This window comes from Vanellus vanellus (assembly GCF_965231255.1).
Source record: "Vanellus vanellus genome assembly, chromosome: 2".
NCBI classification, from domain to species: Eukaryota; Metazoa; Chordata; class Aves; order Charadriiformes; family Charadriidae; genus Vanellus; species Vanellus vanellus.
The window spans coordinates 29,133,754-29,149,355 of NC_138906.1; the positions used below are offsets into that span (position 1 = coordinate 29,133,754).

General features: G+C 46.7%; 1 protein-coding gene across 1 annotated transcript; it reads left to right on the forward strand.

The window, feature by feature from the left end:
* Positions 1–5,081: 5,081 nt before the first annotated feature.
* TAC1 (tachykinin precursor 1) lies at positions 5,082–10,464 on the forward strand (the record flags this gene model as incomplete). Its single annotated transcript, XM_082479851.1, has 5 exons — positions 5,082–5,204; positions 5,343–5,439; positions 6,081–6,104; positions 7,797–7,850; positions 10,415–10,464. The coding sequence occupies 5 exons, from the start codon at positions 5,082–5,084 to the stop codon at positions 10,462–10,464; spliced, it is 348 nt and encodes a 115-aa protein (XP_082335977.1).
* Between the last annotated feature and the right edge of the window lie 5,138 nt (positions 10,465–15,602).

Below are 15,602 nucleotides of genomic sequence, written 5' to 3' on the forward strand. Positions count from 1 at the left end.
AGATCTAGAAATGCCACCGAGGCCTTGGCAGATGCTTGGCCCCTGTGATCAGAAGAAGAGCAGGTGTCTCTGGGCAGCCAGACAGCCATCCCCCCTCCTTCTCCTTGCCAGCTTCCCCACAGCTTTTGCACATGTAGAGGTGGCTTTGCAGGGCTTTGCTTCTCTCTCTCTGAGACCTCCAAATGGTTGAGAGGAAATGCTTTTTCTCCTCCAAGGACATACTCTCTCGAGCAGCTCGAGGAGTTTGACAGAACTACATTTATTCCTCTTGCAGCTGGTTGCCTATAGAGCCACCAGGTTGGGACGATAGCCTTGACTGCAGTATTTACATTATATGTTTACATTCAGCATCTTAATACCCTGCCAGTTATTTTCATTTTCAGTTGGTCCCACATCCCACCTGTATGCCTAATTAGTGTGGACAAAAATAGGCCTCAAATCAGGGTTAAAGACGCTCAGTCCAGGTGAGGTGCAAGTGATACTAGTGTATTCAGGGCATTCCTGTGGCGTGCAGATCTCGCTGCTCCCCTTCTTGCCTGCCGATGAGCACAGTATAATTGAACCTATAATGTCTGGTTTCACAAGTAGAAGAATAATCTCTTACTCTTTATGGGTGGAGGGGAGGGGGAAGAGGGAGAGATATGCATAATTATCACATATGCTTCACATGCATTAATATGTACAAGCATATGCTCTGAAAATGTAAACCTTCATTACAGCAAAACTAAGATGACAAACTTGTAATGCAAAATTTAAAATACAAGTGAAAGAGTAATTCACTTGGCTATATTTAATTAGAAAATCAGGATGCTCTTGTGAGTTCAGTTAATTTTTCCAATGCCAGTTGCATGCTTTGCCAATAAATAATCTTACAGTGTCAAAATCAATCACTGTGTTACAAAGACTCCTCAACTGTGATCGAAATAATTCTATTTCCCCTGGAGACACATACCTATGAAAAATTTAAGAGATCATCAGTCATGGTAGCTCTTTCCAATGTTTATAAAGTTGTATCTTTGGATAAAAACATTTCCAGTGTTCTTGTCACGACAGAAATCATACTGGAGGTCCAGTATATTTACAGACAGGATCACTGTGCTTAAGTAGACTATCTCATCCCTAAATTTTTGACGTTATATAAAAAAACTGTTCTGGGGCTGCTATTTGTACATCCCTGATAAAGGGGGGAAAAGAGATCTCAATATATATGAGAATTGAGCTCTAGGTATATATGCATAAAGCATATAATAGCATAAGGCCATTGAAGAACAATGCCAGATGCATTCATTTCATGTCAAGTGTTCTGAAATTGTCTATGCTCAAACGACTCAGACTTGCATTCTGCACAATATCTTACATGGTCACATATAATTTGCTATTTTCCCATAGCACATTAGTTGTTTGACAAGAATAAGCTGTGGTATAAGAATCACTTGATAACCATGTAGCAGCCAATGTGTCTTACTGTTAAACTACTGGGCTTTTTACTGGAAACCAAATCATGATCATAAAATTCAAATGAACATTTCACAAGGATCATCACACAGGATGTATCATATTAAACCCATTGAAAAAGCAATTCTCTGAGGTATGTTTCATAGGCAATTGCTTCCCAAATAGTTTTCCGTTGCTGTTGAGATTCTAGCCACAAGAAGTGTCTTTAATCCAGTTCCTAAGTTCGATTAGGGAAATGTCTGGATAAGAACTCAAAAAATGCCTTTCTCCGTCACTTCCACAGGAAAAATCGACCCCTATTTGTGTTACCTTGGGTCTAATGATCTCTTGAACAAAAATCTTCATGCTAGCAAGAGCTAGCTCATAGATACAAAGCCACCAATGTGTTTCAAAGACATTTTCTTTTATGTCTGAGGCAGAGGCAGTTTTTGGCAAATTGAGGGGTTTTGTTTGTGCACAGAGGCCATTTTACCATGCACCCCTAGGGGAGGAACCAGGCGGCACAAAGGCAGCAGCTTCAGTTGCTTCCAGGTCAAGATGTAGCTCTTGGTCCCTTATTTGAGTCTTTTATCTCCTCTCCGCATGAAAAAAATGAACCCAGAAAGTCTTCCTAGGAATCAGTTTTGCTCATTAGCCATGGAATCTGCTCACTTCCTGAAAAGTCCACAGTGTAATGCCCGGGTATTGCAGGTCAAAGAAAGATTAAGCAGTCAATTTATTTTAGAAACTGAGAAAAAGGAAAGTGAGCTTGACCTATTAGTCATTTTTTCACTCCCACCCAAACTATTAGATAAGTCTGAGATAAAGTACTTGAATTCATTAAAATTGCTGAAGAATAGAAAGGATTGCTTTTTAATTTTCCATCTCTTGCTCTCTCAAAAATGAAAATCCCTGTAATTTCATAGGTCAAGCTGTGATTACATCCATTTTGATAAAACGCTGTGTTACAGAAGAGATAGGACTTTTCAGTTAAAACTTATACTTATCATGAATCGACTTCAGTGGGAGCCAGGAGTTCTCAGGATTTCTGTAAAACATGAGCTTTGTTGACACTCGTAGGATTGGCAAGCCTGGTTTGATGTATCTGACCTTTTGCTCCACTGTCGTTACAGTAAACAGAAACAGCATAATGAAAAAAAAAAAAAAAACACAAGAAAACTATTTTCCTTCAGGGGTCTTCAAAGTTCACACATCAAAGAGAATGCTACAAACCTGCAGCACGAAAATCTGATGGTTTGGGTTCCCAGAGTTGCTAAACAATGTCATTTCTGCCAGCTTGGTGATAGGCAGAATGAGGAATATTCACACCGCCCACCCTTGAGCTCTCCACAGAGGTGCCCACAGCAGGTGCTTGGGCTGCATGAAGTCTCTCGGTGGGCTCCTCCAAACCACTCTTTTTCTCAGCCACCCTCTCAAGCAACCTGTGTTGACTTCAGAGGGACCCATAGATCACTGGACCACAATCTTTCTTATTTATGTGCAGAGCCTTACAGGCAAAGTGTAGGCATCCCCAAGAGATGGGAAGAAGCTCACGCCTGTCTGTGCTTTGGGGAATACTTTGGGGCTTGAGGAGCATTTCTGGCTAACAGAGAGGCCTGGTATTAATCATGCCTTTATTATAAAACAAGGTGCCGGGTCCCCCTTGGACACACAGTGATATGCCAATGAATGGTCCTTGGGGAGGAGTTTTACCACTGTCAGCAAGGCCACCTTCATGGTAGCATCCCGGAGCAAGCACAGGGGTGGTACCAGGGAGCTGATTCCAGCTCCTGAGCACTCCCTTTCTTAAAAGAAACACTATTAGCTCCTGCTAAACTTTGCCCAGAGTGGATGATTGAGGTTGTTGTACCACGCACCATCACAACACAGGTGTTGAGGGACCACCGAGGTTAGCTGAGAAGCCTCATGCACAACCGACTTTGGAGAAATAGGATGGAACAACCGCAAAATGGAAGATAACCTAAACAGTTATCTGAGCCAAATGCCAGCAGCAACGGCAAAGCTGTCGCAGGGGAAGGATGAAGGCAGAGATGTGCTGCTGGAGAGACTGGCTCATTGCCAGTGAAGGCATTTGCCCCAACGGCAAGCCATGCCTGATGCTGTCCGGCGCCGGCAGCCCCTCTGTATGCACCCACACCAGCCCCGGGGTGCCCGGCTCCCCAAACGCTGCACCCCCCCCCCTCGGAGCAAGACCCTCCTGCACCCCTCACTTGCGGTCCCGCCGCCCTCCCCCAGGGCCGGGGCTGCCTCAGCGGCACCACGGGGGAGCGCAGACCTGGGGAGGGTCCCCAGGATCGTGCCCACCGGTGCTCGCTCCCTGCTTCGCGCTGTCCCCCGGTGTCCCTCACCCCGTGTCCCCTGCCCGCCGCTCGCCCTCCCGGCGGTGCCGCTGGCTGCGGAAAGCAGCTCTCCCCTCGGTGCGAGAGCGGGAGGGCGGGAGGGGGGGAGGATATCCTTGAACCGCATCCTATAACTGCACCCCGCATCCCGCATTCCGCACCCACCCCGGCGCTCGCCGCCGGGGCGCGCCTTGGCCCCGGCCGGGACGGGACGGCTCCGGGGACCGGGAGCGGAGGGGAGGAGCGGGGAGAGAGCTGCCCTGCCGCCCCGCAGTCCCCGCGCCCCCGGGAGGCGCCGCGGGAGCGGGAGCGGGAGCGGGGGGCGGAGGCTGCTCGCCGGGGCGGGGGCTGTCACGGGGCTGGGACGATAAAACCGGGGGTAATTGCATTTAGGCAAATGAGGCTGCCTCGGCCCTCCCCGTCTCCAGGTATATAAAGTGGGGAGCGCTCCCACCGACGGCCAATGCGCACGGAGAGCAGCGTCCGCCCTACCCGGTGCGTGTCCGTCCGTGCGCGTGTGTGTCCGGCCGTCCGTCCGTGTGTACCTATATGCGTGAGGGTGGGCTTGTCTATATGCTTGTGTAGGTGTGTGCTTCCGTGTGTCTGCCTATATGCGTGTGCGGGGGGGGGGGTCCTATATGTGTCTGCATCTACGGAGGAGGTGTCTATACACGCTTGTGTGTGCGCACGTGTGTCTGCGTGTGTGCAAGGATGCTTTTGTGCCTGTCCCGCTGTGTGTATCGGGACGTGCGAAGGGATGTGTGTGTACCTCTAGACACGTGTGTCTCCGTGTGTGTGTGTGGAGATCTGTATCTCCATATAAGTATGTGCATCGAAGTTGTGTAGCTGTTTGTGTGAGTTTATAACTCTATGTGTACGTACCTGGAGATGTGTGTGAGGGGGATGTAACTGGTTGGGCGTGTGTATGTGGGAAGGTGTGAGCGTCTACATGTATATCTACGTGTGAGGGTGTGTGTATGTGTAACTCCGTATGTGTGTGTGTGGAGGGGTACCTCTGGATGCATGTGTCTGTGCGCTGGTGTGTACATCTAGCTGCATACGAGTCTATATGTATGGGGCGAGTGCATATCCAGCGTATGCAGCTGTCGGGGTGCGGGGGGGTGTAACTAGGTGTCTGTATGTGCGAGGGAGTGTGCATCGGGGGGTGTGAACGTGTGTGTGTGTGCGCGCCCCCGGGCGCGGCTGCCCGCGGCCGCTCGCCCCGCCGGGTCTCCGGGTGCCGGTGCTTCACCCTCTGCCTCCCACCCGCAGGACGTCGAGGCGGCGATGAGACTCCCGTTGGCTTTCGCCGTGCTCCTCCTGGCCTCGGCGCAGGCGCTGGCCGAGGAGATGGGCGCCACCGACGACCTCAGCTACTGGTCCGACTGGTCCGACGGCGACCAGGCGAAGGTGAGCCCCGGCGGCCGCTGCTCCGCCCGCCGACCCCGCCGGGGTGCGGGAGCGGGGAGGGGGATGTGTCGGTGTCGGGCGCTGCCCGGGGGGGGGGGGGTGGGTTCCGGGCTGAACACCGGCGCTGTCGCCCCGCAGGAGGACCTGCCGCTGCCCCTGGAGCATTTTCTGCAGAGGATGGCCCGGAGACCCCGGCCCCAGCAGTTCTTCGGCCTCATGGGCAAGCGGGATGCCGGTGAGCGGGACGGGAGGGCGAGGAGGGGGGGGCTCGGTCCCTCGCAGCCCTTCGCATGCCTCTTCTTCTAGTGCCCCTCCAAACTTTACAGCGGTTGTCACTCGGTTTTAATGCGTTCAGCCTTTCTCAAAAGTTACGGTGTGGGTTGTTTGGGTTTGGGTTGTTTGAGGGTTTGTTTTTGCAATTTTCGTGTCAGATAAACTCACCGATTGGAAAAGAGTGGGCTCCGCATTCAAGTGCTAATTGCACACCAATTACAGCACGCAAATACCAGTAAGGAGTATCACGATAATTCACGAGTTGGCATATGTGCCACTGAATTCCCCGAGTGTGGAAATTGGTTGTGTATACAATTATTGCCATGTTTTCTACACATTTACTGATCCAAGAATTGTTCTAAGAAATTGGAGCTAAACAGATCTAAATTGCATGAGTTAGCTAAAACAAGTTTCTGTAATGTCTCCAAAAAGAAATGCAGTTGTGAATGATCACCTTAATTTCTCTTAAGTGGGACACATGTAGGGTAGTTTCTGTATTTGATTCTTCAAAGGATGGCAGTAGCATCATATGTACATACCAATCCTTTTTCAACAACTCTTTTTTTCCTTTTTTTTTTCTCTTTCCTTTCCTCTTCCAATCAGGATATGGCCAGATCTCTCACAAAAGTAAGTTAAAAAAAATGCAAATATTTTAAGTAATTAGTAGAAGATATTCAAATAGGGAATAGTGTATTTGAGGGGATTCATTAGAAAGTGACTGGGTTCAGCTAAGGACCAGCAGCACCGGTGGTGGAGGAATGTTGTGTTAAGGGATTGAAAACTCTCCAGGGCAGCCGTGAGCCGATACCTCATCTGAGCCACCACAAGCTTTGAGATTTCAACCCACTTTAATGTGTGGATGTTGCATCTCTCTCTTATTTCCCATGGGGAGGATTCTGTAAGCCTTTCTCATAGGCAAGGCAGGCTCACTGCCAGACTCAGAGAGGAGCAATTAAGATGGCAAAATCTGAAAAATTAGAACAGTGAATTCCCAAATCCCTGAGAACGATTCCATGGAAGAGCCCATGTTCTCACAGGCAAGATGCTATATCTGTGCTCTCAGTGTTGCCTGGGTGGAAATCAGACCCCCACTCACAGCAGGCGTTGATTGATGATCTGCCACTGTACAAACAAGCATATCTTGCCCCATTAATAAGCGTGTGTTGCTTTGCTTCTGTGTAACACCAAGCGGGAGATGGTATCAGCAGTGTGGGGTTATCTTGTTCTGCACAGTGATAATTTTGGCCTCTGAGTTTATCAGAAGATGCTTAGACAGGAGCTGGAAGCCTTATAATAAGTAAAAATGAGCTTGTATTCTGTAAGACCTCCTCTGTCCACAGAGGTCAGTAATCGTCCTGGTGTTCTGTTAGCTACGAGATTTTATCACTAGGGTTATGTGTTGGAAGACCAATTAAAGAGCCCGATATAAAGCTCATGCCAAGTAACCTGCTGACTAAAGTAAAAAATTATAGCTTTCTGAAACGGCTTCAGCTTGAATTAATACCTGTGAGGTCTGAGGACCATTCGTCTTGTTTTGTAAATGACTTAGCCAAGCAAAATTCTTTCCAAAGAGAAATTTCTAAGTGTGCCTCAAAGTCAGCTTAGAGAAAGAGGAATGGCTCCTTTTTTGGTCCTTATCTGAAACTATCGCTACCACTGTATCTGATATGTGCTGTAGGCCAAAACTTGGAGTAATTTATCCTCTACACATCCAATGCCTCAAGGAGTACTAATGGGACAGGAAGGTAATATCTGAACTCATAAATATTCCAAAAATAGAGCCAGACTGTCTAGCTCAGACGTGTCCAGACATAGAGTCCCACTGGCTTCCTCTCCAGTAAGGGCTCTGCCTGACCTGCAAGGAAGATTTTTCTTCCTCATTACAGGAAAAAAAAAAAAAAACACCAACAAGTACAAGAGATGCATCACACAGATGCAGGCTATGCCAAGATACTGCCTTCCTGTTCATTTGCTCAAATCAATAGGAGTTGTACTGGGTGATGAATAAGATTCAGTTATTTGCCTTTTTTTTTCCCCATTAAACTTAATAAACCACAAAAAGAAAAAACCCAAGACAAAAAAAATATCTATCTGAATCAATGGGAAGATGTCCACTAGCTGGCCTGTGCCTTGATCTAACCTGCCTGCAGTGATAAGACAGACTGATATTCCTTCTCCATTGTCTGAGAGTGGTGTGAACATCTAGTATGTGAGATGAACAGTATTGGAGCCTGTGTCTTCCTTCCTCGTGAGAACGCGTTATCTTAAAAACCTGCCTATTGAAAATGTATTAAAACACCCCCAAATATATTTTTTCAGGGCATAAAACAGACTCCTTTGTTGGACTTATGGGCAAAAGATCTTTAAATTCTGGTATGTATATGACAAAATCTGGTACTCGGTGACATACAGCCTCTTCATTCTGTTGCCTCTTTGTTCTCTCCCAGCAGACAGAAGAAGCAGCCTTTATGCAGCATAGACCTAGAGTTCTCTGAAAAAAGACCAGTATTTTCTTTCTTAACCAAGATATTTCAGGGTCCACTTCGCTCTAATGCTTGAGAAGATCAGGCTGGTCTGAGCTGCCATAGTGCAGGCAAGGTCAGGTAGAAGTCCCCAGGGCACTTTCCTTACTGCCTCTTGTCCTTTCCAGCAGCATGTTCTGTCGGTACCCAAAGTGCTATTACAAGAAAAAAAAAGCGAAATTTTATTGAAAAATCAGGAAAAAAAATCAGAGGTGAAAAATATGAAACTCGTCTTAACTTGTGATCCCAATTCAAATCTCCCCAGATGAAGGGCTACCCTAATTGTCTCGGCAGATCACTATTCCTCAAATTTGAGCGGGAGGTGGAAGAGCCATTAACCAGAGAAATCTGCCATTAACCTCACCTCATTCTGGAGGTCAAGCTGTTAAAGATTCTCAGCTTCCTCCAGCTTTTCATTTTTCCTAAAAAAAGAAAAAAAAATAGCAAAACCCATTTTAAGCTTTGAACTAACACTGTGAATTTTTTGTTATTTTCCCATAGCATCTGTATAGGGCAGAATCCTCCTCCCTCACATGCACAACCCCTGTAGGTAACTGCAGGCTGCCAGTAGGTCTACCTTCCCTGTGCTATAGGGCTGTAATGAGGAAATCCCTCACTATAAACCATAAAGTGTCAGTTAATTCCCTAGAATAGGAATTAAAAAAAAAAAATAAAAACCCTCATGCGTATTTCATGTCTCCGAAATAATTTTGTTAAATGGATGATAAAAGTTAAATTACTAGCTGACACCTTTATATTATGTGGATACACGCTGTGATCTATATTCTGCAATTATGGTTGTCAGTAACTTTTATTTTCAATTAAACCTTGTTCAGACTAGTAATATTGTTCTCTGCATCATTTTGCAAATTGCTATGTATCATGAATAATTTTGTACAATTTTATCTGTGGTGGCAGTAGCTATTAAATGCATAATACCTGTAAATATATCTGCTATCACAAAAGTAAATAGCCTGGAAGTAATAAATTGGCTTTGGTTTCCATTGGGATTATGTTTACTTTAACAGGAGACTGTAAAATACAGCAAATGTTTAAAAAAGGCGAAGATTTGATTGTCCTAATTTCAAAATGGCTGGTGTAGTCAGGATACTGTTATATGGTATTTGTAACAAAGGGGAGCGATGAAGTTTTACCCTGTCGGGCTATGTAATACCTGCCCGACAGGTAAAACTAGAATTCACTGCTTTTCTGCCCGATTCCCTGAGAGGAAAATGGGAAGAAGTTGCTTCTGCTCCTTTAGAGGAGAAGATGGGTCCTAAGGACTGCATCATCAAAGCCAGACCAGAAGCGTGTGCTAGGACTGTCCTTCCCCCTACTGAAAGATGTTTAACTGAGCACCTTTTCTTGGTGCTGTGCCGCCTCGCTGCTGGGTGTGAGTGCGGTGCCGATTTAAAGCCCCGGGTGACAAAGCAGGGTACCGGGGTGCTGCTGTTTCGGTCCCTGGTTTGGTAAAATGGGGTCTGATGCTGTCTTCCAAGCTGTAGGGTCTGTCGGATGAATGTTCCAGGTAGAAGCCACAACATAGCCACATGTGCAGTAAAGACATTATAATAATCCACATTAAGAAAGCTCAACTACTTTTGTACTTAGCTTGGTGGAAATTGAAGTCATCTTAATTTAACGCCACTCGTGCTAAATGGCAGCTCTGTACAGGATGCAGTGCTGAGTCCCCCCCAAATGAGCTGTGCATTTGCCTGCAATAGTCAGGCACGCATAAGCTCTATGAAAGCAGTCGTCTCTTCGGGGTGGAAGCAAAACTGACCCTGGTGACCAGCCATGTCACCCTATGGTCAGGCTCTGCCTAAGACAGGCTCTCTGGGTTTCCCTCTCATTTTACAAGAGCAAGAAGGAGAGATCTATTGCTACTAAGTATGCTACTGAAGGCTATTTTAGGATGTGGTAGGTCCACAGGGTAGTCTGAGGTTTGCTTAGCTGCTGCTGCAGATTTGAGCGACAGGTATCACTGTGCGCGCGGCTTGGGGACCGGGAGGGTTTAAACCTGGCGAAGAGCTGGCTCTGCCGAACAGGAGGTGGCAATGTCGATGCAGAAAGTCTCTGCCCACAAATTGAACTGAGTGCTCAGATCCCATCGGTTAAATGGATTACTGGGATGTAAAAAGGCTCTGATTTAATGGTACTTCAAGCAGCTCGATAGACGAGAGGTAGAAAGCACTGCTCAGATCTTCAGCCACTTGGAGGACAGTGTAGTCTGAGCGGTAAAACCAAATCAAAGCAGCTCAGGGCTGTGCTGGGATCCCCCATCTCGGGTCCAAACTCTCTGATGGGGTCCGGCAGTGACCCGGCAGGCTGCAGGTCTCTGGTGTTTCCCTGTGCTTGCTGGGCTTTACGTGAGGCTGCACCACCTGCTTCACTCTGTTTTGGTTTTTTTTGCAGGGTCCTCTGAAAGGAGCATAGCACAGAATTACGAACGGAGGCGTAAATGAGACATTCCCGCATATTATTTATTAAACTTCATTTGTTCCAATGGCCAATGCAGTGTAATATAAACTAACCACTGTACGGAATAATTATTTATTTAATAATAACCGATGTTGGGGTTGTTTTGTTGTTTGGTTTTTTTTTTGAGTTGTACATTCAATAAAATGATTATTTTTCATATTGTGGCAGCGATACGTGTTGTGTAAGTGCGTTGTGGTTCTGAAAGGACCAGCAACCCTGGTGACGTCTCACAACAAAGCACATCGTTTGATATGACCCGTAAAGTTATGTTCACTCAGCGAAGAGAATATTCTTTTTTTTGTTGAAAGCAAGTCTATCAGCTTCACAGCCAGTGCAGAACAGAGCTGATGTACAGTCCAGTGCCTCAATTTGTTTTCATGGTTTATAATGTACTGTAATTTCCATATCAAAAAATATATTTGTATCATTGCAGCATGTTTTATGTTTTGTGACTATGTATCTATATATTTTAAAAAGGGAGGGTGGGTAAGGTTTGAATGTGAATCCGAGGTCTTCATTTCATAGTCTGGAATTTTATGATAGTAACATTTTAAATAAAAACTACTCTGGGGATTTTGCAACATACTTTCTTTGGTGATAGCGATGGAGTTATTTCCCACGTTGGGCTGGAATGAGACTCAGATCCAAGCAACACTGGTCTGAGACCAGAAAGAAATATCGAATTGATCCTTTTGCAGGGAGGCTGTGAGCCTCCTAGAGCGGGTTTGGTGAGTGCTCTGGGGGATTTTCTGCTGGAGACAGGCATTCCTGGCATTGCCCTGGGTCATACGAGGTGCCATCCATCCTAAACCCGATAGAAATCGAGACGTGTGTTTGTGGGAGCTAGTCCTTGGAAAATAGACCGTGTTTATAGCAAATTGTGAAGGACACTTTAACCTTGAGACTAGATAACAGGGAAGCTGGCAAAAAGAGTAAAACAAGAACAGGATGTCAGCAAGAAAATTAACGCTTGAGCAATATGCTAATGTTAACCAATCATGGGTGAAACAACCCTGCGTGCTTGCCGCGTGCACAAAGCGAGACAGCCAATCAAACAATGCGTGATCGCATGCACAAGATATGGATGACTATATATGTAACCCGAGTGTTAGCAATAAACCGAGATTAACGGAGATTAATGCCAATGTACATCGTGTCGGTGTGCTTGCTCCCCTCTACCTGGCCGCAACATTCTGGTGACCCCGACGTGATACAACTGAGAGAGACCAGGACGGCTAAGCGGACGAGAGAAGGTAGAGATCCCGGCTGCTCGAGAGAGGCAGGAGAAAAAAAAAAGAGAAACGTGGCCACGGCTGACCGGTGAGTCAGGCAGACTGCGGTCTGGTTCAGGATGGGATCCGCTGTATCAGCGATAGAAAAGGCTATGATAGACGGGTTGTTAAGTGTAGCAAAGAAAACAGGGCACCAAATACCCCGGCAGGAGCTCACAGACTTCTTGTTTCGGTGCCGGCGCCGCGGACTATTACAAGCCACTGGACAGCCACAAGCCACACAGATCAAGACCAGTGGAGGCACATAGGTGAGGAATTATGGCAAAGTGTACAAAGTGGACAAAAAGGGAGCAAGCAGCTAGCACGGACTTATCGGCAAGTGCGTCTCATGATAGAACAAGTACATGCTGACGCCGAGGTTGCAGCTGCTTTACAAGATGCACTGAGTAAAGGGAGGGAGCAAGCGGAGAAGGAGGAGGCGGATAATCCTGTAGATTGGGGACCTCTCTCTGATCCTGTTCCCCCAGTGAACCCCTTTCACAATATTGCCGCTCCTGTAACCAAAAAGGGCGAGTTCGACGATCTAATTCCGCCCTGGGACCCTAACGAAAAGGCGCCACCATATCCTAATACCGAGGGGGCTTCTGCACCTCCGGAAGAGCCGACACCAATGGAACTTCAGTTGCCCGAGGTGCCAATAGAACCACCACTAGTACCGTTACCCAAAGATGACTGGGATCTGGCGGAACAGTTAGGAGAACAGAAAGATCTCATGACCAAGCTTTTGCAAGAAATACGGAAGTTGGACAAAAAAGGACATGAGAGAAGGAGGGAGGAACTGTATAAGCGGGCAATGGAGGCCATAAAAGAGGGCCTGGAAAATATAGAGAAACAAGTTGATAAAAGAGATCAGCAGGTATGGGGGGGGGTCGGGAAGGGATAAAACGAGCGATTAAAGCAGGTAGAATGTCGGTAGCAGAAGGTCATAAAGAGCTAAAAAGGATTTTTGGAGCGGCAAACGGCCTGACTGAGGAAGAGAAACGAGAGTTAGAGGAGGAGATGTCCCGGGAGGAACAAGATAAGGGATATATCCCAAGAGATTCTAATTTTGATATGAGTAAACGTTGGAGGGGTATTATAACACAGGCTAATTTATCTGGGGAAGTCACCCTTGAGCCCCTTGTGTATGACCCCATGATAACTACGGCAAATGGCCCTGAGTGGAGAGCGTTAGATTGGCAGTTGGTCTCCAAGCTCCAGCAGAATATTATGGCTTATGGAGCAAATAACTTGGTTGTGCGGAGACAAATGACTGCCTTCCTGAAGTATCAGGATGTAGTTCCAGCAGACATCAGAGTGCTTATGGAGACTTTGTTAGGACCGACCGCCTTTACATTATTTCTTGCAAAATGGCAGGAAAAATAAGAAGAAAAACAATTAGATAATATTAATTTACCGGATGGGGACCCGCTACGATTTGCTACTCTACAACAACTGATGGGATCTGGCCCGTATAGAGATCCCCAAAGGCAGGCAGCACTGGCCCCGAGAGTGTTAGCTCAAAGTAAGACCGCCGCTCTTGAAGCCTTTTCCGCGTTGCCGCAGATGGGGAAGCCCAGCCCTCCATATATACATATAAAGCAAGGGGAAAATGAACCATTTCTTACCTTTGTTGATAGAATAAGAGAGGCCGTTGATCAGGCCCCTGATATGGATTTTGAGCTAAAAACAACGCTGGTAAAGGAAGTAGCAGCTCAGAATGCGAATGGCACTTGTAAACGTTTGCTCGCTACGCTGCGTCCAGGGTCCTCCCTCATACAAATGGTAGAAATTTGTTCTCGAGCTCCCTGGGAAGAGGAGAAGCAAAAGGCGAGCATCCATGCCACCGCCTGAGCCGCTGCACTAAAGCAAGGGGGGTTGGGAAAGGGAGACCGTGGACCAGGAGTGTGCTTTCAATGTGGGAAAATGGGTCATCTGAAGCGTTTTTGCCCAATGCGCCCCTCTAACAATTCGTCTTCTCCTTCTGTGTTCTCGGGAACATGCAATCGCTGTGAAAACTTCGGCCACCGGGCCGCTGAGTGTCGCTCGCGATTTAAAAAGGATGGTACCCCGTTGCCGGGAAACCAGAACAGCCGCGGATCGGGCGCAGCTCAGAAATACCCGACAAACAGGAGACACGCCATGGCTGCCTCAACGAGCTTGCCGCAGCCACCGCCGGAAGCGCAGGAGTCGATTTGGCCGTGGCAAGAACCATAACTATTACTACAGGAGAGGTGACCCTAATAGACTCCACGGCAACAGGACCATTGGGGATGGGGTTAAGTGCCTTGCTTATAGGACGTTCGTCAGCGAGTAGAGCGGGAATTTTTGTATTACCAGGTCTTATTGATGCCGATTATACGGGAATAATTAAGATAATGGTTAAAGTATTTGCTCCTCCTGCAACCATTACCCAAGGAAGCAGAATAGCGCAGCTTGTCCTGTTTAAATCGAGAGTGCCCGTCGCAAAACAGGCAATTCGAGGGGCGGGCGCCTTTGGTAGTTCAGGACAAACTGCGGGACCTTTGGTCCTCTTTACCATCAAAATTGGGGTAGAAAGACCTCAGCGACAGGTGAGAATAACCCTTGAGGGTGAACCAATGACAAGGACAGAAATCAAAATGATGTCAGACACAGGATCCGATGTTACAATTGTCCCTGCTTCAGCATGGCCAGAGCATTGGCCCCTGACCAAGACTGCTACCGTGGTTAGTGGTATAGGAGGAGCATCAATTACAATGCAAAGTACCCTTTTTTGTTGTATTGAAGATAAACAGGAAGGGAGGCAGGCCTGGGTAAAGCCCTATGTCATGCACACACCCCTGTGGATTTTAGGTCGTGACGTGATGTCCCAATGGGGGATTGCGTTGCAAACTTCGGGTTTCTGATAGCGGCCATTGAGGGGCAGAGGCTGCCCACGGTAAAACTGCAATGGGAATCAGATGTACCGGTGTGTGTATCTCAGTGGCCGCTGACTGAAGACAAGCTAGACCCTCTGTAGCAATTAGTCGAGGAACAATTGAAATTAGGACATATTAAGCCATCATTCAGTGAGTGGAATACCCCTATTTTTGTTATAAAAAAGAAATCAGGAAAATTGAGGCTCTTGCATGACCTCAGAGCGGTAAAAGCAATAATGAAACCTATGGGGGCGTTACAACCAGGCCTGCCTTCTCCAGTCGCATTACCAAAACATTGGCACTTGCTGATTATAGACTTGAAAGACTGTTTTTTCTCTATTCCCCTGCATCTCTCAGATACTGAACGTTTTGCTTTTAGTGTGCCACAGAAAAACACCTGTCGCCCTACACTCAGGTATGAATGGACCGTACTTCCACAAGGTATGCGCAACAGCCCTACAATATGCCAATGGTATGTAAATCTAGCCATAACCAAGTGGAAGTCCAAGTATTGTGACGTAATAGTATACCACTATATGGACGATATCCTGTTAGCCAGAGAACAGGAAATTTCAGAGGATATGGAGAGTCATTTACTGAAATGTCTATCCGAATATGGCCTACAGATAGCTCATGAGAAGATACAGAAAAATAGCCCTTGGTTATATTTAGGAATGACTGTCACAGAAACACGCATTAGGCCAGGAAAGCTGAGACTTCACACAGAAGTTAGAACAGTTAATGACCTACAAAAACTGGCTCTGTAAAAGTTGACGCATGTGTAATGTTTAATCATTCTAGTAAACAATCAGGACCAATGAACCACACCACTGTAGTAAACTCCAGTTTACCTATATATCAAAATAGCACCATCTGGTGCAATTATACATCACCAAACATTTCAGTATCTACAAACAAACCTCTCGCACTGCCGGCGGGATACTTTTTGAT